This window comes from Saccoglossus kowalevskii, chromosome 16, assembly GCF_978046115.1.
Source record: "Saccoglossus kowalevskii chromosome 16, keSacKowa6.1, whole genome shotgun sequence".
Lineage (NCBI taxonomy): Eukaryota > Metazoa > Hemichordata > Enteropneusta > Harrimaniidae > Saccoglossus > Saccoglossus kowalevskii.
This window is the reverse complement of record NC_140656.1, coordinates 35,406,824-35,432,851: the sequence shown is the minus strand read 5'-3', so window position 1 is coordinate 35,432,851 and position 26,028 is coordinate 35,406,824. Positions and strand designations below refer to the sequence as shown.

Sequence of the window (26,028 nt, the reverse complement as noted above, 5' to 3'; positions counted from 1 at the left end):
CAATAAAATATTTATTTACACTGATTTATTATATTTTTAATTATCATATGATTAGATTTTAAATTTACCGGAGCGGATTTACCTTTACACAAATTAATCAGTCCACTTCCGCTTCACCCACATGTTATACACTTGCAGTACAAAATTAGTTTTCACGATGAAGATTTGTGAGATTTGTAAAGGAGAACCGCCCAAATATAGATGTCCAAAGTGTAATATACGTTAGTAAGTAACGCCAGGGGTCTTCTAAGTCCCCATCGCACTGTTTCATTTGTATTAATCCTAATTCTACACGTAACGATGTCGCAGCCTGTTGTTGTTATTGTTGTAGGCTGATGCTGATGACCAACTCTTTCCCCAAATTCAATATACAGCGATCTAAATTATGGATACTGTAAATGCTTATATTAAGGCTTATTAGTGATATGACGTACATCATCGACACTGCATTTAGTTCATGTGCGAAGATCAGATAAATGCCTTTCCGGTACCGAGCTGCAGTGTAATTAGCTCACGATTCCCGGTCTTTGGGTCATTGGGGAAGTTACCGGGAATCGTGAGCTGCAGAACTGCAGCTAACCGGTACAATCTCATGGGTGTTGGCCGGTTTATGTTGGTGTTAATGGTCTGCGAGTGTTGTTGATTTCAGTCATATCTTGGTAAAAAAATAAAATAATGTACGGTACACAGGCGACCAGCACACAGTCACTTGGGGGCTGAAAATCAATAAATACTAATTTTTAAAAAAAATATTATCCACTATATGTATATAAATAAACAAGTTGTGAAACATGGCACCTAGTAAATCGACACCCTGTCGGTTTCAAATTTCGATTTCTTACCTTAAAATGCGAAACAAAAATTTTAGAGGGGATCAGGTGTTACGTTAATAACCATTGTTCATATTCGCTAACTTGGTTTTATTCAAAACTGCACAAATCCTGCATTTTCTGATGATATCCGACGATTTCATGAACGAAAATGGCCAGCAGCCAGAATCAAGGGGGATTCGCACAGAGTTCTGGGTAAATCAAGTGCGCATACTCATTTTCAGCCAGGCGTGCCGTAACAGCGCATATTTCCTTGATTATCCTAAGCTTTGTGATGCTTATTATGTGATTGACATTGTTTGCTTGTTCTAAATATGGTTTGAATTCATATGTTGTATGTGCAAGGTTTTTTATTTTCAGTTTTCTGAATAGACTGTAACCATATATTTGCTTACGTTTACACAACAGCATTTTATCAGAGCCCTACGGCTCGAGCCAGCAAAAGTGGCTGTGCATACGCGTTCGACTTGAGCCCTAATATCTATTTGGCAGAGTAAAGAAATATGGCGATAGATTTTCAACTCAACGAGAAACAGACTGTTTCTTTATCTCCCAGCTCAACAGCATCGTGCCATGTATAGAAGCCATAACACAAGCATGACATCAAAATCATTTTAGTCATGTTAATTTCATACGTTCAGCCCTGATCGAACTGTATTGAACTCTTGCAGATCTTGGCTCTCATTTGGCCTCTGACCATGTAAACGCATTGGAGATAATCTGTTAATCGTTGAGAGTTTACTTTCTGTGATAAAAGCACAATGTACTAAGTGACTTCAGTCTCTATAATTTGATTATTCTGATTTTATATTTTAGGATATGCAGCCCTCCAAATTTCGTCCATTTTGGTCACCATGGCGATTAAATTAAATGAATGGCGATTACAAAAATTATGTAGGTCGCCAATTGGCGAACTAAGAATAATCTGGCCAGCGACTAAACTTTCCGTAATATAAAACAGACTGTACAGCTTGTCAGCTCTTGGTGGTGCAGTTTTTCCCACAATTCAACACCGCACATGCGTATTACTTTATCCGGCATATTTGTTATGAACGAAACTAGTCGGTAGTCATGAAACAACGTATGATGGCAGCGTATTTTGCAAGTCCGAGCCATGTACCACATAGTGAATCAGTGTCGGACGATAGTGTTGAAACTCTGAAAAAACTAAAATATCAATCGGTTTTAAATAATTCGTTTTGAAAATCTTACATGTTTTTAAAGTACAAAATTAAGGTGCATTTTTGAACGGTCAAATTTTTCAGAATAGAAATCAGCAAATCAAAAAATGGGGATAATAGACAGTGTGCTTCGTTAGTTTTTAAAAAATGGAATGTCCGTCAAATTAACGTAAACTTCCCCTTGTTTCACGGTAAAAGCAAAGGTCATGGCCGAGTTGTAGGCTAAACAACTCAAAATCAAAACAAAGTCATCAATCAGTATGATAAGGAAAACAAAACATCAAGACGTGGAGAAGAGGTCAGCACAAAACTAATAGGTCAAAAGAGTTGTTAAGGTATCAAGTTACCTCTCTCTGTGATTTTTCATGGAAATTATTTGCTTGTTTTCAATTAATTTTAACAGTTGTTTGCTTCATTGAATTAAACTGAGTTCGTCCAGTTACGAACAAAGCTGTCTCGCACCACCTAGGAAAACTTGCGAATGTTTGAAGTACAGGTACAAAAGATACATGGAAGTTTAGCAACTGGGACAGTTTGTATCTCCCTGACCCAGTGCAATATATCCAGTTATAATCAAAGCTCACATGTCCTTATTTGAGGGACGGGATTTTGCCATAAATTCGCCCTGGGCCGTTAAACGGAAGTTTGGATTAGAAAAAATAAAATGAGATTTAAAAAAATAAAATGTGACTTTCAAGGTGCATTTTCGCATCATTTTTCAGACATTTCATTCCTTACGCCTAAAATTGAGTAAGTTTTACCGTAGTTATTGACACCTATTCAAGAGTATGATGTTTATTGTGTCTACTAGACTAGCGTGAATACCAGAATGGATAAGCTTTGTTTCGACAATGAGCAGTTATCACTGTAATCAATGTTAAATTATTCTTCAAATGCTAAGTTTATTTTTTGAAAACAACTAATTTTTTGATTTAAAAAAAAAAATATGCCGTTTTCCCATCAAAATCCAAGCCAAAAGATTGGACTACAACATCAGCAAGTCTTTTCCATGTTACGTTCAATAACATTTAACATATTTAAATCAGCTATGGTAATTTGAACACGTTGACATCATCCAGTTTCTCTGTGATACTATATGATTTAGTATCATATGCTTGAATAAATACTTAAATTTAAACATAATTGTTGTTTCTGTGTTGTCTGTAAAACATAATAAATTCTGGCGACCTACAATTTTGTACTTGGCTACTAAATTTTCCAGCTGGCCACCAAAAATTTGAACTTGGTGGCCAATGGCCACTAGGAAAAAAATTAAACTTGGAGGGCTGATATGTGTACAAATTTCAGTCATAATGGAATAACTTCTGCTCTTGTGGCAATGTTGCTTGCTTTTTTAGCTCCGCTGTCGACTTAATCAAACAGAGCTTATCATATGAGTGTGCTTCGTTAGTTTTTAAAAAATGGAATGTCCGTCAAATTAACGTAAACTTCCCCTTGTTTCACGGTAAAAGCAAAGGTCATGGCCGAGTTGTAGGCTAAACAACTCAAAATCAAAACAAAGTCATCAATCAGTATGATAAGGAAAACAAAACATCAAGACGTGGAGAAGAGGTCAGCACAAAACTAATAGGTCAAAAGAGTTGTTAAGGTATCAAGTTACCTCTCTCTGTGATTTTTCATGGAAATTATTTGCTTGTTTTCAATTAATTTTAACAGTTGTTTGCTTCATTGAATTAAACTGAGTTCGTCCAGTTACGAACAAAGCTGTCTCGCACCACCTAGGAAAACTTGCGAATGTTTGAAGTACAGGTACAAAAGATACATGGAAGTTTAGCAACTGGGACAGTTTGTATCTCCCTGACCCAGTGCAATATATCCAGTTATAATCAAAGCTCACATGTCCTTATTTGAGGGACGGGATTTTGCCATAAATTCGCCCTGGGCCGTTAAACGGAAGTTTGGATTAGAAAAAATAAAATGAGATTTAAAAAAATAAAATGTGACTTTCAAGGTGCATTTTCGCATCATTTTTCAGACATTTCATTCCTTACGCCTAAAATTGAGTAAGTTTTACCGTAGTTATTGACACCTATTCAAGAGTATGATGTTTATTGTGTCTACTAGACTAGCGTGAATACCAGAATGGATAAGCTTTGTTTCGACAATGAGCAGTTATCACTGTAATCAATGTTAAATTATTCTTCAAATGCTAAGTTTATTTTTTGAAAACAACTAATTTTTTGATTTAAAAAAAAAAATATGCCGTTTTCCCATCAAAATCCAAGCCAAAAGATTGGACTACAACATCAGCAAGTCTTTTCCATGTTACGTTCAATAACATTTAACATATTTAAATCAGCTATGGTAATTTGAACACGTTGACATCATCCAGTTTCTCTGTGATACTATATGATTTAGTATCATATGCTTGAATAAATACTTAAATTTAAACATAATTGTTGTTTCTGTGTTGTCTGTAAAACATAATAAATTCTGGCGACCTACAATTTTGTACTTGGCTACTAAATTTTCCAGCTGGCCACCAAAAATTTGAACTTGGTGGCCAATGGCCACTAGGAAAAAAATTAAACTTGGAGGGCTGATATGTGTACAAATTTCAGTCATAATGGAATAACTTCTGCTCTTGTGGCAATGTTGCTTGCTTTTTTAGCTCCGCTGTCGACTTAATCAAACAGAGCTTATCATATGAGTGATTGTCCGTCGGTGTTCATGTCAACTTTTTACCGATACGTACCAACCAACCCTACTGGCTTATAGACTACCTTTGATTTGCTACATACATGATGAAATCTTCCCCTAACTCTGTGTTTTTGCATTGGTTTGGCATTAATTTAGCATTCTGTTAATTTTCAGTTGTTCTTTGGGTTGTTTTAAGGAGCATAAAGGTATGAATTATTTTTTTTGTTTTCAACATAATGAACAACACGATGGGTTATTCGCGAAGTTTGGTTTGTGGTCTTTTAAAGTTATATAAGCATCCTTCTTCGCACTGACGTCTATTCGGTCGTCAATTTACAATAACTGGGCGATTTTCTTATCAATTTGCGTGATTTTAGCAGCGGTAGCGTCGGTAGATATTTTGTATGATTTCGTCACGTTCTTCTCTAGGATGCTTATATAACTTTAAAAGACCACAAATCAAACTTTGCGAATAACCAATCGTGCAGACTAATTAATCCATCGAAATCGTGGAATTCTACCCATCCATAAGCGAAGATCTACTGAGCAAAGCGTTGCGTTTCGCCTCAGCTTATGATAACATCCCGGATGAAAAAATAAACATCATCTCTCACGCCAAACAAACATTGTTGATCCACAATCAATCGCCGTGGCAAAAGAAGGGCTCCAACACGTTTGATGTCACGATGGGAAGTTTTGACGGCGCAGAGACCTGTGAACTTTAGGGCTGCTTCCTACTATCACAACTTAGAGCACGGTTAGGGAAGAACATCCGGATCGGTCTCTACAGAGATGACGGTTTAGTCGCTTTAGACGCCACACCCAAAGAGACTGAACAGATCAAAAAAGATATCTGTCGCGTATTCAAAAACCACGGTCTGAAGATCGCGATCAAAGCGAATAAGAAAATAGTCAACTTCCTTGATGTCACGCTAAACCTCGTTGAGGGTTCATACAGCCCTTTTACAACTTTTACAACTTGGTATACGTGCACAAGGAAAGTAACCACCCACCCGCCATCACAAAGAATATCCCGGCCGGGATTAACAAGCGATTATCATCTATATCGTCAGATAAAAAGATTTTTGACACCACGGCGCCACCCTGCCAAAGAGCTCTACGTGAAAGCGGCTACAACCACCAATTAAAGTTTGAGTCCCCCACGGAGAAGGGTAAAAAAAAAAACGGCCACGCAGTAATGTCGTTTGGTACAACCCACCATATAGCTGCAACGTCCGTAACAGTATCGGCAAGCGATTCTTGGAATTAATTGATAAGTGTTTCCCGACTGGCAATAATCTCAGGAAAATATTCAACCGAAATACCATCAAAGTCAGCTATAGCTGTATGAACAATATAAAAGATACCATAAACAGTAAAAACAAACGGCAACTCGCGACTGATAAGAGCACCACAACTGATAAAACGAAAGTCAACAAACTATGCAATTGTCAGAAAAAAACGGCATGTCCACTGGACGGGAAGTGTTTGCAGTCCGGTGTGATATACCAAGCGGAAGTTACGCGCTTAGACAAACAAACTAGCGAAACGTACGTCGGTCTCACTGGAAATGAATTCAAAACAAGGTACAGAAACCACACTGCCTCATTTCGTAATCAGACCTCTAGAAATGCGACAGAACTAAGTAAACATGTTTGGTCACTCAAAGAAAAAAATATTGAGCACAGAATAACATGGAAAATTCTTGCTCGTGGTAGCCCGTACAGTAGCTGCAGCAAACGATGCATTCTATGTTTGAAGGAAAACTTTATAATAATTTTTAGACCTCACCACTCCACACTAAACAAAAGAAATGAACTTGTATCATCATGCCGACACAGATCAAAAGCCTTATTATGTAACACTTAAACCTGTATGTTTTTTTATTTTTAATTAATATGTTAATTTGCGAAGTATATGTATGCTTGTTGGTGCAGTGAATTAAACATAAAGCTCCTGATGAGTGAGGTACTTGTACTTTACGAAACAGCGCTGTCGAGTTTCAATATTCATGTAGTTGTGTATTAATTCCTCTATTACCGCATATATATATATATATATATATATACATATTTACATATTTATTATATATATAAAAAATCATAATTACCATTAAAACCATTGTGTAACAATGTTGTAAATTTATTTCAAAGCCTAAAGTCAGAAGGCGGTTTGTAATGAATACATATTCTGAGTTCTAACTGAAATTTCTACACACAAAAAATCATCAAAGTCTAAAGCACTAAATATATTTAATCATGATCTAAATACAGTTTACATAATTGCAATGAATTCAGTTTGGGAAAATCACTGCCAACTCATCTTGAAATCATCTCTCCCATTGACATGCCAACAAAACTAGAGATGAGAGAAATATCCTAGCCAAGTTTCGGGGAGAAATATTATTGAAACTACATAATGAAAATAACATATTGGATTATTGCACGAATTAATAACAGATCTTGCATAATATATTACGGTACTAATATCTGGTTATGATAAAGAATATAACATATGTGCTGTTATTTCTATGTCTAACAAGTATTTTAAACAAATTATAACTCATACTTATTAATGACAGTCTCATACATGTACTAGACATTGTATTACAAAATGTACCTTAATTGTGACATAGATTATAGGCAAGGTATATGAAGGGAAAATAACTGTCAATCAGAAAAGAAACCCCAGACAAGCATGTCGTACTTGTGTTGAAATACATTTTGTATTTCACGTCAAAATATTGTTTAAAATAAAATATTCAGTCCAAGCCAAATCGAGGTCAAAGGGTCAGATTGCGTGCATATAATTATAGATAGTTAAAACAAAAAATATTTGAACTTTTGTCGGCTGTTCAACATAATGTGAACCTGGAAAATGTTTCTGTTAGTCTGAATTTTAAACAGTTTAAATGCGAGCGAGCGAGTGGGCAGTGATAATTCACTACGTTCAATTACCCACCATAGACTCAGGTCAGTCAAAATGACTATTTTGAACTGTAGGCATTAATCAGCGATTCTGCCGGTGACGGAGAGATAGAATCTAGGTCAGAGGAAGCCCCATGACCCCAAGATTCTCTTTCCCTTACGTAACGAACCACGTGACCGAGCTCATATGGCGGCACCATCAGGGCTGGATATCCACTCTTCCTTTATCTCCGCATCGATGGGGATGAAGTCTTCAGTGGCTCTGCCTGGATCGCTTGCTTTTTTCCTGTCTGGGTTTTTAGCTTGGGTTGTTGCCGCTGCATGGCATCCGGCATTGTAGCTGGTAGGATAAGTTTTCCTTGTCATTTTTACCCTTGTGTCGTTTTCTCCTTTGTGTGTAGTATTTTTCACAACAAAGAAATAAAACCTGGGCGACGTAGCTTAATCACTTGGTTTCATTACGTCTCCTTTTCCTACTGTTATTCGCTTCCCTCATGCATGTCGTCTTCATTTTATGATCGATCTATGTATTTAGAAATGAATAGATGTAATGACAGCACCAGGGCTCACTGCCGTTTTTTTTTTGGTCTCCTCGTGTTTCAAGTCGGCTGTGCAGTGGTTTATATTCAGAATTTACCAGCATAAAACCCGCATCCGAAATACTTTTGTCGTAGCTGCGTGTGGGGTTCGAGGTTTTTGCCGTGAAGGCGTGTGTTTTTCACGGGAATTCTGAGGCCTGAGAATTTTCTTTCAGAACTATCAAAATTGCTGAGACTGACCGCGTCACTCGTTTCTTCACAGCAAGGTCGCGTGTCCAGCAAACAAATCGGTTAAAGTGAGTAGCGTGTTTAGCATGAGTGAAAAGTCCTCACGCTCGGCTACCAGTGCTTCGTGTACCGGGACGTCGAGTAGCAGGCCCGATGGTGGAGGTACTGATATTTTTTCTTGGTCTCTCCTCGCTGATCAGAGGGCATCCTCACCATCTGTTATTTTTTTCAGGCGGTGATTTACTCGATTTTACCGGCTGCAGCGAGGCTGTGCCCCTGGAGGCTTTCCTCCTATGGGGTCCGTTGCGGGTCCTTTTGTGGACCCTTCCCCGCACGGCGCCGGGTTTGCCTCCGTGTTGAAGGCTTTGACGAAGGACTGTCGGGGCAATTGCCTCCCTGGCAGGCCAGGTAGATCAGACGCAGTCGGAGCGAGCTGTCTCCACTGTGCCCCCTCGGTGGGCAAGCAGGAAAAAACACGAAAGCATGTTTGCTTTCAAACACGTCTCTTCTGGGGAACCCCCGTTCCCAGCCGTGGCTCTCCCACTAATTTGGGTGAGGCGGAGGCTCAGGTTAATTGCACCAGGCCTCCTCTGGAGCCTCGGGCACTGAATGGGCCATTCCAGTTTATATCTGCACCCCCCTGTTGATGAGCTTGTGTGTTTACTTCATACAGGGTATAATTTCCATGGGTGTATAAGTCATACAAAGTTTTATTTCCAAATCACCATTCACCATACAGAAAAGGAAATCCAAAACTATAGTTCCTACTTATGGTGTTGAAGAGTTCCATTGTGCCACCATACAGAGTAGGATTTCCAAATATAACTCTCATCATATGCTGATTTACCAAGTTCAAAATTTTATATTTGATAATGGAAATCCAAACTAGTCCTGATTCACGGTGTTGATAAGCTCATTCGTGCCACCATCCTTATCTAATTTCAGTAATAACTATTTCATACTGGCCCAATTTTGGTACCATATACAGTCAGAATTCCAAGTTTTTTTTAGTCATACTGTTGGAAATCCAACCTCATCAACCGGTATGTGGCGAGATAAACTAAGCCATATTTTATTTAGTAGCCATAACTGCCTGGATTTCCACGAATTTTTTTTCCATCCTCGTCTGGATTTTCAGATTCTGTTTCTCCATATACAGTTGGAATTCCGGGGTATTTTCCCCATCATACAGTGCTGGAAATCTGACCACATCAACAGGGTGGGTGCAGATATAAACTGGAATGGCCCAATGCCAACGGGCTGCTGGCAGCCAAGCCTCCGATCTCAGGGCAGGGCTTTCAGGGCAGGGCACACGTTGACCCCCTCCTTACTTTCAGCCAGCCAGGGTTCATTGCGCGGTAACGGTACAACGGTAACGATTTTATCCTTGTGTCCGGTCTCCGCTGTGGGTTTTGACTCCCTTCTTACCGACCCACGGGTGTCCCCAGAGGGAACCGACCCTGTCATGAGACGCACAGTCGAACATGCTCCCTCTCACATATTTAAAGTGAAAGGAGACACAGTTGCTCACGTCGGATACAGCAGGGCACGCAAACAGTGTTGATGGGCTGACGTTGGTCAGCCACAGAGGACGTAACGCTTAAGGCCCCCGGGTGGGGAAAACCTTAGGCAACACGAATTTCCGCTTGGCAAACCGGGCAAAGGGGGACAGCCCCGTTCCATGGGCGTTCTCGCCAGCTCAATCGGAGACGACCCATCCAGCCCTGAGGGCAGAGTTGCTTGAGCGCATTATTGTGCGCGCCCAGGACTCTGGAGACCACAGAGGCAGAACGCACCAGCCTCCTAAACCAGGCGACACATTTATTGGTGGGCCACTGCACATCTATGTGCGACATCCCCTAGTGTCACCTGGCTCTCTTGGCCGGGGCCACTACTGGGCTACGAGACGCGGCCTTAGATGCATGTGTTTTCGTCGACAAGCTGAGTCAGGAGGTACGTCCCCATCTCAGTGACACAGACTGGACATCTTCCACCCTCTTTGTTCAGGGAATGGTGGGTACAGTCTCGGAGCTTCGGAGTGCAATGAACCAGAGGGTTCAGATCGAATCCGCTAGCCAGTTGGCCCTGCAAGTGGAGGGCATCCCAATCACAGAAAACACAACTCCCTAGGGCGTCGTCCGCTAGCCAGAGTCAGCCAGGAGGCAAGCGCTCATACCCTTCCATGGGAGGGAAGAGTAGTGGCGTGCCTCCAGGGAGGAAAGAGCCAGGTGGTGGTTCTTCACCCTCCCGTGGCGGATGCCTACCCTGGCAGCGGGGGAAGCGTGTTTGCCGTTCACCTCTGCAACCGGGGGTGGGGGGGTGTTCAGGCATGTGTTCGGCGATTGGGCAGGTCACAACTTAGTGACTACTTCAGGCCATGGAGAACTCACCTCAGGAGAGAAGAGAGCACACACACACACACACACACACACACACACCTCCTTCGCAACTGCCAAACCCATGGCCACATATCCCTTTCGTACACAGATTGCACAGGTGTGATCCGGTTTGGAGACAGCGGGTGACCGATCCCTGGACCGTTCCAGGTGGTGACATCCTGTTACATGATACCGCTGAAAAGGCGCCATATGGGAACTAGATAGATAGATTTTGATCTGGGACCAAGTGAAGGAAGCCCTGCATTGGTGGCCGTCATTGGCCAACCTCAGACAGGGGGCCCCCTTGGATCTGCTTGCCACAGGTATGACTCTGGTAACTGATGCCTTCTCCCATGGTTGGGGAGCGCATCTATTGGGCGAACAAGTCCAAATATATGGCCCTGCATTAGTTTCGGGACAATCATATCAATCGGCTTGAACTGAAAGCAGTATACTTAGCACTACCATGCTTTCTACCCGTAGTTCGAGACCACAGGGTCCTGCTCCGCACAGGCAATGCAGCGGTGGTCTCCTTCAAGAAGGAAGAGGGGACGCGTTCCTCATTGTTGTCAGTCCTAGCGGAGCAAATCCTCCTTTGGTGCCTGGAATACAATGTGGAGCTAACCACACACCACCTTCCAGGGGTGAGGAACAGTCTGGCAGATGCCCATTCAGGGCGGCTCTGTCTCCAGAACACGGGGTTGCTGATACAAGTCTCCAGGCTGTTTCGGCTGTGGGACAGTCCAATGTTAAACCGGTTTGTAGGCTGCGAGCATACACTGATTGGTGTAGTGGAAGGGAGATTGATCCATACCATCCCTCTATTGGCCAGGTAACAGGCTCCTTCGTCAACCTGTTTGACGAAGTGGGTTTGTCCTACGCAGCTATTGTTGGCTACAGGTCGGCCTTGTCCCCCACCATTGAGAACGTACGGGAACAAGACTAGCCGATTGTCCTATTATTAGGAGACTATTTACTGCTTTCCAGAAGCTGAGACCCCATACAAGGGAACCGCCCAACTGGGACTTGTTGGGTGTGTTGTCCGCTCTAACCAGACCGCCCTTTGAGCCTCTCTGATCAGCACCACTCAGCACCCGTCCACGCGATCTGCGCCACACAGCGTTAGGTGCCGTACGCGAGCGCTGGTTCGAGTCACGCATGCAGTACGTGTTTACTATAATTAGACATAGTCTTTACCTTGCCGTTTATTCGGTGTTATTTGCTTACTTTACTTCCTATGTCGACAGCAACTATGAGTTTAGAATTATTTCTCAGTACTTATTCACTGTTACAATGCTGTCCCATTACTTTCACCATCCTACTACAGCCTGATCTGAAGGCCTTTGCCGCATTCTGGCCATGCTGTGTGGCGCGGATCGCGTGGACGGGTTTCATGTTCTCTGCACGTAATAAGCTCGGTTATTAAGCATCCTTTTTTGGGGATGCCCGGTGGCCGAGTGGGAAACGTGTAGTGGCGTGAAGCTAGGCGATTAGGTGCCGTACGCGAGTGCCGGTTCGAGTCACGCACGCAGTACGTGTTTACTATAATTAGACATAGTCTTTACCTTGCCGTTTAAATGTTTTAGTTGTCTGTGGTGTGGCACTGGTATGGAAAGCTATTGAATAAAATGGCGACAACCTTCAAATGCATTGTTATGCTAATTTGATTTCCAGCATGTTAGTTGACAAAGAAACGAAAGATTTCTTGAATTTTCCCGGCGATAGCCACCTGAATTTGGACCAAAATGTTATCGGCAAGACTCAGAATGCAACAGTGAAAGCCACTGAAACATAATTGAAGGCAAATAAACACGTCGAGCAAAAAAGACTTTTTTCAAGTCGTGGCGTAATATGGAGGTATATAGCATTTTGACTCTTGAGGGGAATATAAATCAGTTGATTTGAGGGTGTCACAATAAGCGAGGGAGCAAATCGTTTTTATGCTATGAAAAAATGAGGGCCTTGATTGAACGTACTTTCTGGACTTTAGTACAATGTCGTTTTTGTTTGATTACCTAACGTTTTTATGTTCTTGTGCTGCAAGTTACCAAGCACATATTTAAGCGACCGTCCCTTGGCAAATAATGAAGCTAAGGCATTTTGGATGTCGAAACCGTGAAACTCTCCCTTTTTACTCAAACTGAGAAGTTCGAATTACTAAACTAAGTATAGGACGACGAAGATGAAATATCAGAGAACCAACACATACCAAAAATTATACCTCAAAAGTGAATATTTGTGGTGTATACCAGACCAGAAATGTGAATTTCTTAGTACTCTAAATATCCAAACATATTTTAGTATAAGGTAGTATGATGATTTTTTTATCCTGTTATTTGCAAAATGCTTATATATAATATATTATTGCAATATTTCAGAATTTTTATATTCAATCTTGCTATTGCAAAAAAATAGAAATTGCATCATTAGTTTTGTTATTCATCCATCCATCCATTTGTTGTTTAATCTAGGTTCAAGATTGTAATAGTAATAATGTGTTTATGATTATTGATAAAATTTGTTGTTACAGTTATTATATTAGTGGATTTCAAGCAAAGCTCCTTAGCATGGGCTAAGAGGTCAAATACCTTAGCCTGTGCGAAAAAAACGTGTGTGAATGCTTTGCACATGCTGAGAAATGCCAAGTATTGATTAAAGCTGGCTCATTTTTAAGATCCAGTCCAGTTCTTTCGCATGGGCACAAGCTAAGCGCCCAAAACGCCATTCTATTCAACATTCATTTGAACAATTTACTATTATATTCATAATTATTCATTTCGGCATGTCATTTCCGACAAGACAATCAATGTGAGTACATCTACGGACATTGTTCTTAAGAAAATATAAAGTAACTATGAGACTGTACCACTTCCCGTTATTCTTCATTCTGCACTTTATGAATTTGCTGTGACTGTCGACAGTCGGTCGTACCTAATAGTGATCTGTTGTTATTAATAAATATTGTGTATAAACGTAACATGCATGAATAAATTGCTGGGAAACGAAGTATAGAGTGTCGTTAGGCATGACTGACTGTCCGGGGCTGCAATTGACTGGTTAGATTTCTTACCAGATCCGGGTACTTTCATATGCAAATGAAATAGTCGCGGAGATGTCTATCATTTTATCGTGGCCAATCATGAAAGGGTCAGGGGTCGCTGGCTATACGGATCGCCCGCGACTTACACAAAGTTTGTTTTGACTGTACTGTACTATACGTGATCGTGACACATTCCACAGCAGTTTATGATATCATGACACAAACAAATCTTGATGAATGCATTATAAAAGTGCTGGAATGTTTAGACTACCATGATATTTCTTGCAAAGAATACCAGCGAGACAATATCGCAAACTACACAGAGGGGAGAGATGTGTTCATTAGCGTGCCGTGTTGACATTCGTCTTGTCAAAAAGGACTTGGTTCGAAACCCCACTTTCAGTTGCCATTCTTTTAGAAAAAAATGCCTGAGAATTAATCTCGCTCAGTTTGTTAAAATGTTTTCCTGAACTCATCCATGTTTTTATGCAGAGTCGACGTTCTCAGTCCACATTTTCTGCATGCGTATGAACTGGCAAGATGTGGATCGATCATCTCTGTTATAAAAAATTTGATTTCCTCGCATGTCATAGTTCTGTTGATCCTGCGAAACAGTCTCCTCCTCTGTTTCTTTGGTTATTTAATTGTTTTCTTTGTTATTTTAACTAGAAACCTAGTACGGGGACAATCTTGGGACTAAAGTCCCTCACATGAAATGCCTTCAGCATTTGAATATCTAGGATACACAATTACATTAGGCCCAAGGACTGTCGACAGTCTACTAACATACTGTACTGAGTAATCCTAGTTAAAATGACTGAAGATTTTTGCATATTCTTAACAAGTTTTGGCGTTCCTTAGCCTGTGGTAACCACTGCTTCCTCTGTTGCATGAACCCATTTTGATCAATCTGATATACAAACATACAAGATTAGCTTAAATCTTAGCCCTTGCTTTGTGTAGCGTGAACTCTACTATTGTAACCACAAAGAACAATTTTTAAGTGAAACCTCAACAATATCTTGAAAAATAAACAGACAAGACATGCCAAAATTAAACTTGGTAAAGTGACCAAACTAGTTAATAAAATATCCAAGTTTATGTAACTAAAGAGAAAATGTTTACTCTTGAGAACAAAAACTTCCACAACGATGACGAGGAGGACAGCAGTTTTCTCTTGTATACTTTTTCCTTTATCTAATGATGATAAGGCAAGGTAACAATATTATTAAATACGTCTTTCAGCAAAACAATAGAATTCAGCAGTCAAAAATGTGTACGACTGTTTTCCTCGAGTCAGAGTTGTTATCGATTTGTTAAATCATCATAATGTAGTGTGTGTGTTTCCCTCATAGACACAATCTGCATCTCTCTACAAGAACAGAAGAAAACGAAAAATGAAAGTTTAGAAGTCACTCAGAAACGTGCTAGAGAAATGCTGCAGGAAAATAGAGGTTAATGTCTGCTTTAGTTTTATTTACAGTACAGCTCAAAACTTGCTTACCAAAATGTTAGCCTGGCATGAACGCAAGCCAACGTGATGTTAGCTTTGCGTTAACAAGTGGGTGACATGCCAGGGCATATTCAGCGTTAATTGCCATGCAGTTGTTTCTATTGTTCGTAGTCAAATTAGGTGTAGAGTGTTCTATAAAAACAGAACGGAGGCTTACAATTGTATCTCGTCAGATTCCTGTGGTTATGTATGTCGCGTTTGTGTTGCCAAAGCCAGGAAAGTTTAATTCAGGATTATATTATATTGAATCTGGCAGATATAGACCTTTAACATTGGCTACCAATTTGTTTTCTTGGTAGTTCAAGGCCAGTTCTAGCTGTTACATCAATTGTGAGGTCTTTCTGCAAGGACTCCTGCATCTTTGTAATGCAATTCACTACATTCAATTACCTACCATAGACTCCAGTCAGTCAAAATGACTATTTTGAACTGTAGGCATTATTCTGCGATTCTGCCAATGACAGAGAGAGAAATTTAGGTGAGGGTATAAGCCCCACGACCTCATAGATTTTCTTCCGAATAATGTAACATGTGACTGAGGCAAAGAGGCCAGTGCCATCTTGCTCCAACTTACTTCCTGTTTTCTCTGCACCGACTGTGCATTGTAGCAAAACAATTTGGTCAGTCAACAGCTTTTCGACTGAATTTTCTGAGGTACTCCTTCTGTGACTGTGGTAACAGTAAGACGTGGTGGTGTCTGGTAGGTTAAAGGGCAGCAGTCGTCGTGTCGCGTCCTCTTCGACATGGGACTCATAGTGACGTATACAACGCGTGTAAAATACTTTGTTTATTTACATGAAATTCAAACATGCACTGCGCGACGACCATCACGCTTTAAATTTTTCTTATTAGGGGTCCTGTGTCCTTTTCTACCGGTCGCAAAAAAAAACTTGAATGATGCCATTGACCACATTTGTAGGGCGTCATTGTGTCAGGTTCAACTGTAACTGCGTACCACTCATGAGTCCCTTGTTCATTTCTCAGTGTAGTTAAAATGGACTAGAAGAAAGGGATGCACTCCAAGAAGAGCTTCTCACCTCCTGGGTCGTCGCCCAAAAATCAACTGGGTCTTGTGGGATTTGCCACATAGCAAATGTCACCATTGTTTAGAATATGTTCGAGGGGTTTTTGCCACAAGTGAGCGGCAGTCAGACAATATGGAGGGGGACCAAGCAGGGCAGGATGTTGATTTCATCTCTCCCCCACATCCTGCCAGCTAGGGATCATCGGTTGGAGCCAGTACCGTGAATTTTCCCTGAGCACTGTCTCCACTACGGGTCACCGCCACCATCCCCCACCACCCTGATAACCAGCAGGCATTCCTGGAGGGGACCAACCCAGTTACCAGGTGTTTGATCAGACACTTCCTCGCTCACTTCCTTAAAGTGAAGGGGGGTGACAATGTCTGAGCCTACGGGCTCGGGCGACCCCTCAGGCTCTCCGGAATGACTCCTTTAACTGCATTGTAGGGGGGATGCAGGAAGTCATCAGTACATACTGATACACCCAGCGAGTCATTGACTTCTTGAATTCGCCCATTTGGGCCAAGTATTCAAATTCGGGGTGCTCCCCTTCAGGTTATGCACGGCTCCATAAGTGTTCACCAGAGTGTTGAAACAGGTGGTGCTGCTGTTGCATCAGTCGTCGGTACACATTAACCCGTACCTAGGTGAATGGTTGCTACACAACCAAGACAAAGAGTTGTAGGCTAAACAAGTATTAAAGGCTAACACAGGATTTACCACACCAATTAGACTTTTTAGTAAATCTAAAGAAAGTCCCATTCATACCTGACATGTCAGTTTCTGGGCATGGAGTTGACACAGAGGTAGGCTTTGTGCATCCATCGCAATAAGCAGTCTACCTGAACGAGTAGCGAGTTAGCGTTCCCTCTGTGTCTCTTCGATAACTGACGCACATCATTGGGTTGACATCAGTTCATAGGGTAGTTTCCCAAGCTGCACTGCTCAGCCGTCTGCAACACCAGTCTCATCTACGGGAACTGGAGAGGCAAGTTACTCTCTAGGACCAAGCGAGGGATGCCTTGCCCTGGTGGATGGCAATTGCCAACCTCAGGCAGAGGACCCACTCGCCACAGCGATAACGAATGCCTCCCTCACAAGTTGGGGAGTGCACCTAATGGACAAACATGTCCAAGGAATATGGTCACTGCATTAGATTCAGGGTCGCCGTATCAATTGGCTCGAACTGAAAGCAGTACGTTTAGCACTGATGCGGACAACACAGTGGTGGTCTCCTATACAAAGGTGGGACCAGATCTACATCGCTGTCAGCTCTGGCAGAGCAAATTTGCCATTGGTGCCAGGAATGTAATGTGGAGCTAACTGCATATCACCTTCCAGGGGTGCAGAAAAGTCAAGCGGACACTCTTTCACAGTGACTCTGTTTTCAGAACACAGAGTGGCAAGTACCCCACGGCTGTGGGCGGTCCCAAGATGAACCTGCTCGCCACACCCTGGAATGCCAAGCTCCCGACATACATGACACTCTTGCCATGAACACATTATCGATCCTGTGGAGCCACATGGACGCGTATGCCTTTCCTTTCTTCCCGTTGATTCACCGGGTACTGAAAAAAACTTTGGCAGGAGCACACCTGCATCTTGACGCTCGTGCCTCCCAACTGGCCAACCAAGGCCTGGTTTACACTACTGTTCGAAATGTCCCAACCAGTCGGCACACTACCAATGAGCCCAGCGGTGTACGACTTAGACACATGGGGGCCCTCAGTAGACTCGCACAGACAGAAGGTTTATCTGAGCAGGCTGCCAACGTCCTGGCTGGGGCGAATAGAGGTTCCACCAACGCAGCTTATGACTCCAAGTGGCGGGCATATGTTAATTAGTGGAGTGGAAGGGAGGTTGATCCATGCCACCCCACTGGTGGCCAGGTACATGTAGCTGATTTTTTTTTTCGTTCGATTTTTTCGACAAGTTAGGTTTGTCATCCGCCATTTAGAAAACTTTGGGGACAAGACTAGCCGATTGTCCTATTGCTAGGAGACTGTTCTCTGCTTTTCATAATCAAAGGCCTAAAGCTCAATCTAGGGAACCTCCCAATTGGGACTTGTCGGTTGTGTGTTCAGCTCTGAGCAGACCACCCTTTGAACCACTGGAATATTTGATGCGGAAAACAGTCTTCCTACTAGCTCTCGCCTCTATTAGGTGAGTTAGGGGCCTTGTCCTTCTCAAATGGTTGTGTTGCCTTTATGGACAATCAAGCTGTACTAAAGACACAAATCGAGTTTCTAGCAAAGAAACAAATCCCAGGGCATGATCCACAGCTGATCGTCATCCCCCGTCTGGCCAATATTGTCGGCCAGGAGGATCAGGAGGAGTTGCTTCTATGCCCAGTTCGAGTTTTGAGTTGCTATGAGAAAAGTACTAGGGAGTCGGGGCAGGGTGACAAGCACATGTTCATGTATGCAGGAGGGATCAGCCTCCTCGACTTCCATTTCTAGGTGGATCACTTGAACAGTGTTTGAGGTTTATGACCGATTGGCGTCCTCAGCACAGGGTCTACAGAGAAACCAAGTACCAGCGCATGAGGTTCATGCAATCGCCAACTCATTAGCTCTTGTGTCAGGTGACCCCCGCAAAAGTTATTTAAAGCAGGCTTCTGGAAAACGCAAAAGTGTTATCAGTCAGCTCTCCCTGGACATCCCAGATCTCGCTTTTGGCATATGCCCTCATGCAGAACTGTTTTGGCCTCTTTTTGGAATTCTAGTTACCTCATGAATTGGGTTTGAGTCTAGCGTCTTTGCCGACCTTGTCACCCTTTCAGCAGTATGCTTTTACTATGGGACTACACTGGTAAAGTAAGACATTGTGTATCACTGGTCATAGCTAGGTTGTAGTCATAAGTAATTTTATTTTTCAAGTACTCTTTCGCTCGGAAACCTGTCACCTCTCGGCGTGTGACTCTACCTACATTTCAAAATAGTCATTTTGACTGTCCGTAGTCTATGGTGGGGAATTGAACGTGGTGAATTTAGGCAGTGAGTTTTCAACCTGCTTATTCACATAGTTCATACGCATCATAGACTTCGGGTCCTTCCCGACCACCCCACTTTCCTTAGAGATTGGCTTATGTCCTTGTATACAGAGAAAACAGTGAAGATGGGGTAAGATGGCGCTGGCCTCTTTGCCTCAGTCACATGTCACATGGCGTGGAAGAAAATCTATGCGGTCATGGGGCTTCCCCTGACCTAGATTTCTCTCTCCGTCATTGGCTGAATTGCAGATTAATGCCTATAGTTCAAAATTTTGACTGACCGGAGTCTACTGTGGATATGAACTATGTGAATATGCAGGTTGAAAACCCTCTGCCTAATTCTCACTGCTTTATGATTTTTGTAGAAGAGGGTGAGGTATGGAGTGATGATAGTGATGTAGCTAAGAAGTACGGAGAAGATGATGATGGAGTTGCTTTTGACAAACTTGAATTATTAGGTCAGTGTTGGAATGAGAAATACTGTATTTATTTTTATTAGAATCACATCAGTAATCGGAACACACCAAAAATTGCATTATTTCAGATCATTAAAATATGACATATTTTGTCTCTAGACGTACCTCTGTCATGTACATTTGTATGCACTTATAGAGCAAATATGGTACTGTGTCTTTGTTAATGTATATAGTAATTAAATCCTTGAAAGAGCATCAATGATCATGCACAACTGTATAAAGTTTTATGCATTTTTGAAGAATTATATTTAGATGCAATGGATTGACCTCTGTGTGCATACTCACTTCTTTCTTGGACATGCCTTGGACATACTAGCATATAGTAAACATACACCAGTCAGCCACAATTTATTACAATGAGCATCTCCATATATAGAATTACATGTCATTGATATGCTAATGTTGATTTTATATTTCAGATCATAAGGGGTCAATACAGTACAATCTTTGCATTTGGTGACCATTTTGTATCAGACCAGAACCACATCTCTGACATGTCTCACATATATACATCCACGTGTATCCAAATATATCATGCACGGTACAAATTGATAAACTATTCCATTCAATTGTCTAGGAGATCAAAAAGCAAATTTGGACAAATTTTATGCAACTTGTTAATCACGCCTGATTCAAAACTGATTACATCGAAAGATTATTTTTGATGAAAACATTTGATGCTCTTAAATTGTTATTGAGTTGATACTATTTTAATGTGCCATTATTTTGCACCTGATAAATTGTTTCATGGAGTGGCCATGAGCACATAACTGAGACTACAAAGTGTGTGTTAAGGGAGTATTTGATATGTGAACCAAGGTTGATGTAGACATGCAAATGTTTTTTGTACAGTATTGGAACTCATTAAACTTGCCAATTTCCAGCTGTTTTTTAAAGTGAACACAGGTGTTACCTAGTTCATGGCATTGCCAATGGTATAGTGATTAGCATGTTTACTTGTGCAACAGGAAGGTTCATTTAGCAGTATATATACATGTATATCTGAGTACAGTCTGTCTGCCATGCCTTCCAAATACATGGGAGGTGTGGAAGTCTGGTTTTCACTCAAGCACTTGCAATTAGCACCTACATTTTTGTACAACATAAAATGTCAGGAGAAACAGCAGTGACCGCTGTGTTCGTAAATGTCACAAAAATATTTTTTTTTTAAATATTAACTTGAAATAGACATGTGATATTTGACTCCTGCGTGTGAATGGGAGTCTTTGCAGTTAGTGTTTCTGCATGTGTATGTGTATGTGTCTGTTCCACTGATATTTAAAGAACCAATTGTCAGATTTTAATGAAACTTGGTACATAGATGCTCTAGGATAATGCTCAGACCTGGTTATTGTTCAGTTGAAATCCATGCAAATTAATTACCTAATTTGTATATATAATTAACCAACTTTAAGCATTTTCACTTGTATCATGTGCAATTAATCAGATTTCTGTTAATCTTGGTACATAAGTGCTCTGGGATAATGTGCAGACCTGATTAGTTTTAGGCTGAAATCCATGCATAATTAGCTAATTTGCATATTTTAAGAAATTTCGTATACTATTAAACAGATATCAATGGAACTTGGTACAGAGATGTTCTGGGATAATACACAGTAGTCATTAGTTTTGGTTGAAATCCTGTGCATATTAATGACATAGTTTGCATAATAAATAGCCAATTTCAAGCATTTTCACTTGTTTCACAAGTACCATTCAACAGATTTTAATGAAACATGATACATATATGCTCTTGGATAATAATTCTCAAACCAGATTAGTTTTTGGTTGAAATCTGTGCATATTAATTGGCCAATATTTACCATTTTCACAAATATCTCAACCACTCATTAGATTCGATGAAATTTGGTACATACACATGTAGATGCTTAGGGATAAGCCATATACAAGTTCAGTTTAGGGTTAAATTTTGTGCTTACTAATTACCTAATTTGCATAAATTAACTAATTTATAGGTGCTCCACAGACATTTTGAGTACCACTGATCAAATTTTAATAAAACTATGTACATAGGTGCTGTTATATACTGATTACTTCAGGGTTGAACTTCATGCATATTAATTACCTGTTATTAGTTTCATGTGTGTTTCTTAATATGCATATCTGTAATGTACTAAGCACTTTTGCAGATACATGTAGGGACATGTAGCCAGTGCTATAATTTTGTTGTCTGACAAGATATATGACCAAAATAGCAAGTCATCATATATGGTCATTATTAAAATAGCTACTTGAAACCACCCTAACCATTTGCTCAGACAAGTCAATGGTAAAAATAAGACATATTTCATTTATTTTGCATGCAATAAACACGCTTTATGTATAATGAAGATGTTCTTCTAATATAGTAATAAATATAATAATAAAGTATTCCCTATTTCTACTTCATGCCACCTTCAGCAAATGAGGGTTCTTTCTAAGCTTTCTTTTATTTGTTGATTTTGACCAAATTTTCATAATACAAATCACAGTATTTTCTCCAAGTTCCCTGCCCTTAACACGTACCTATCTGTGGAGATCAGTAGATAAAATGTGAATGTATAAAATAGAATAATTCCCTAAAACAAAAAGTAAGATTAATATTAGTTCACTCTATTTCTTTTTCTTTCCCACCAATAAATTGTACTGTTGAAAAACAACCTTTTTGTATTCAATTCAAAGCTACTTTCATTATTCCTGACTGGGTATATATATTTTGATTATTCCTGACTGGGTACCCAACCCTGACACATAACACAGAACAGCTTGTTTGCTGATAGGTTTTTTTCTGTTTGGTATATATACTTTGACTCCAACTTTCGATCAATGAAAAATCATAGGGTCCATGGAAAAACATGTGTGCATGTATTGATGTGTGTATTGACTACTAGAAACTTTTCCTTTTTACCTTGCCCGTAACGTCAAAGATGGAAGGGAAAGGTTTATTAAGGGAATAATTTCTGTCAGGCATTGTTGTTGTCGTTGCTGTCGTCGTTAATAATTGTTATTGTGTGCACAATAAGTTTACTAATTCTATTCCAAACTTTATCAAACTTGGTCAACTTATTCATCAGTATAAAATCTTCCCTGAGTATGAACAGCAGATGTCCTGTATGAAAATATCATGCAACAATTGAGAAAATCTGATAAAATATTTTGACTGTTTCTACACATTCAAAGGTCACTGGTCTCAGTGGAAATATGCATTGTTGTCTGTATTCAATGAAGCAAATCATTTATCTTGTAATAATATCGTTGGTAATGTATCTCCCAAATCCCATGGGAATATTAGACTGGGTTTCAAAACCAACTCATGGAGAGCGTTTTTTCACAGTCTGATACACATTTGCAAACCTACCAAACCTACAATAAAATCTTTATAGAAAAACAAGATGTCAGAAAATCAATATAAGCACTCCTATGAATTGGATGCTAAACTGATCTGAAAGCTATTAGAAAATCTGTTTAGTCCAAAGTTAACAAATCAAAAATAATACATAAAAAAATATATAAAAAGCAAGATGTTGCATCCACATTTTGAAAAGAAAATTGTACTCAAAAATAGGTATTCTGTATTTGACAAACGGTTCATTTGACAAATGAAAATGCACAGGAATTTGTTTCAGCTATTAGAACAGAATGATAGAGCTTTTATAATAATACCGTACTCGACCGCGTAAGCGCCCACCCCCCGCTTTTGCTCAATTTTTGACTCCCATGTGCAAAACGTCTAAATGCAACACTTTTTTTCTGAGATGAGGCATTTGATTTTATACTAAAATATATGAATTACTTTGAATAAAGCTGGAAATTATGTTCTTTAAAATAATTGAACAAATTAGGGCCAATGTTTTGTAATATATTTACATCTATCAAGGAAATTTAGTAAACTGTTTCCAACTGTTTCAAACCCAAAACGTGCTTGTTTTCAAAATGAATTATGACAATGCATATTCACATTGAAACAAACTATAATGTAGGAAATAATATTTTATAAAAAAGGGTCACCAGAGTTCAACTATGTTTAGCTTTCCTATCTTTGATGACAGAGCGGAGCTGTTCAAATAAATAATTGTCAAGTCATCGCCTGTCAAAAATTGTATGTTTGACTTCTTCTTTAATACTAGCAGAACAATTTTTTTGATACTTGGTGTGTCGGTAAATGTACCTTGGGTGGAACTTTGTCAGATTTGTTCATTTCGTAAATAAATTTGTGTCTTCTTGAAAACTATCAGCTCAATTGCTTTGATACTTTGTATGTAAGTATCTTGAGACAATTACTAAACAGACACAATCAATGCAACAGGAAATAGCAACAACAGTTATTACGTTAGAGACAACAAAACTTTTAGTAAACATAAGGTATTACACAGATTATATTGGTTAAAATGACCTTTGGTAAGTCTTTATTGTAATTGGTCCATTAGTAACACTGATGATTGGTCAAAATTAACGACCCCTGATTGGTTAATTAGACGGCCGGTAGCTAGTTTCTGATAGTTACAACCAAATAAACTTGTGGAAACACTAATAACCATGGCAAATAGTTAATGTCTTATTGCACAAATCATCATTACCGATAGTCTTCGGTCGGACACAGTCCGAAAACGGGGACTCATGTTTTGACCTTTGTGCATCCGTGCATGCGTCCGGACCTGTATCTTAGACATGCCTGGAACATTCACAATCAAACTTCTAACATACATCATACATGATATTATACATATGAACAAGATGGTCATATGTTTCAAGATGGTCGAATGGCTGCCATTATTTTGCTAAAAAATCATCAAAATCAAGCATTTATGGATGGATTTTGTTTAAACTTGGTACATACATGTACGTTGGACAATATTGGTCTTTGATGCACATCATTTTATTTTTCAGATCCAATTTTAAATGGCTGACTGGCGGCCAATTTGTTTTAATGAATGCAGTTCTAGCACCATATCTCTGCCATGCTTTGACTGATTATGTTCAAATTTTATATATTCATTATACATCATGACATAGATATATTGGTTTGACTATCTGATTCAAAATGGCCAAATGGCAGCCATTTTAGCACTAAAAAATCTTCAAAAATCAAGCATTTCTGGCATTCCAGAACTGGATCTTGCCGTTTATGGATGAATTTTTTTAAACTTGGTACCTACGTTGGACATTATGGGACCTTGATGCACATCATTTTATTTTTCAAATTGGATTGAAAATGGCTGACTGGCAGTCATTTTTTTTAAATGAATGCGCTTCTAGAGCCATATCTCTGATATTTTCAAATTTTATATATTCATTTTGCATCATGCAAAACTGGTGGGCATTTTGTTTTAATTAATGCTGTTCCAGAGCAATATTTCTCAATATGAACAAGTACTCATTTGACGATCAGATACAAGATATCAATCATTTTAATGTTAAAAAATAATCAGAATCAAGCATCATCTTCTGGATCCATACTTCTGACATGTTTATGTTCCAACTATACTACTATAAACGAAACTATATATCTTAAATTTGATAACTAACGAGTATTGTGCCATGCATGGCTTGTCAACTTTGTTTTGAAAACAAAGACAGCTGAGCTCTTTCAACGGTCGCTTGTATCACTCTATCATCATGAAAGCCTTAGCTATAGATATAAATAAATACATATGGAAAACAGTGTAAATTTGTTCTATTATATGAAAAGAAGGTGATCAGCATTTAAATGGTTCCTGCATGATATTATGTATTAAATATGTATTTTTTTGTTTTTAGAGCCTATGCTAATTATACACCCTACTTACACTATGAACAAGGTTATAATAGTTGCACTCCTTCATGTTGAACTTGTGGGTATAGTGGCAGTGGTTCTATTTCTTGTTCGCCTTCCCTGGGTTTCTTTTGTACACTGAAACCTTCACTTCTCCACTGTAGGTGAATCACAGGAACTGAAGATGTTACTAGGAAACCATCATCTCCGTAATCTTATCAATCATATTGATGGAGCAGACAACAAAGAGTTAGTGATGGGGAAAGCTATGCAAGAGCCTTTATTCCTTGAATTTGCTAATGAATGTCTCAAAGTTGTGGAAGAAAAAAACACAATCACACTGCATTGATATATTGTTTTCATGAGGTTTAGCATACTTGAAAATTTGTATCAATTACATTAAAAGTAGACAGGTGTTGTGTAAATAGGATTTGTTCATTTTGTGACAATAAATTTAGTTAATATTCCTGCCATTTTTTTTACCTCTAA

At 39.7% G+C, this 26,028-nt stretch overlaps 1 protein-coding gene across 2 annotated transcripts; it reads left to right on the top strand.

Annotated features, from left to right (window-relative positions):
* Positions 1 to 103: 103 nt before the first annotated feature.
* LOC102810257 (zinc finger HIT domain-containing protein 3-like) lies at positions 104 to 26,028 on the top strand. Of its 2 annotated transcripts, none has more exons than XM_085491698.1 (5): positions 104 to 225; positions 4,847 to 4,878; positions 15,140 to 15,238; positions 19,677 to 19,769; positions 25,704 to 26,028. In XM_085491698.1, the coding sequence occupies exons 1-5, from the start codon at positions 122 to 124 to the stop codon at positions 25,886 to 25,888; spliced, it is 513 nt and encodes a 170-aa protein (XP_085347824.1). In that variant the 5' UTR covers positions 104 to 121; the 3' UTR covers positions 25,889 to 26,028. The 2 variants fall into 2 exon arrangements, with proteins under 2 accessions (XP_085347824.1, XP_085347825.1); XM_085491699.1 differs by lacking the exon at positions 25,704 to 26,028 and adding an exon at positions 20,207 to 20,688.

Coding starts and splice junctions, on each gene's coding strand:
- LOC102810257 (XM_085491698.1), top strand. CDS start 122: ATGTTATACACTTGCAGTACAAAATTAGTTTTCACGATGAAGATTTGT. Junction 226..4,846: donor CCAAAGTGTAATATACGTTA/GTAAGTAACGCC, acceptor GTTAATTTTCAG/TTGTTCTTTGGGTTGTTTTA. Junction 15,239..19,676: donor AATGCTGCAGGAAAATAGAG/GTTAATGTCTGC, acceptor TGATTTTTGTAG/AAGAGGGTGAGGTATGGAGT.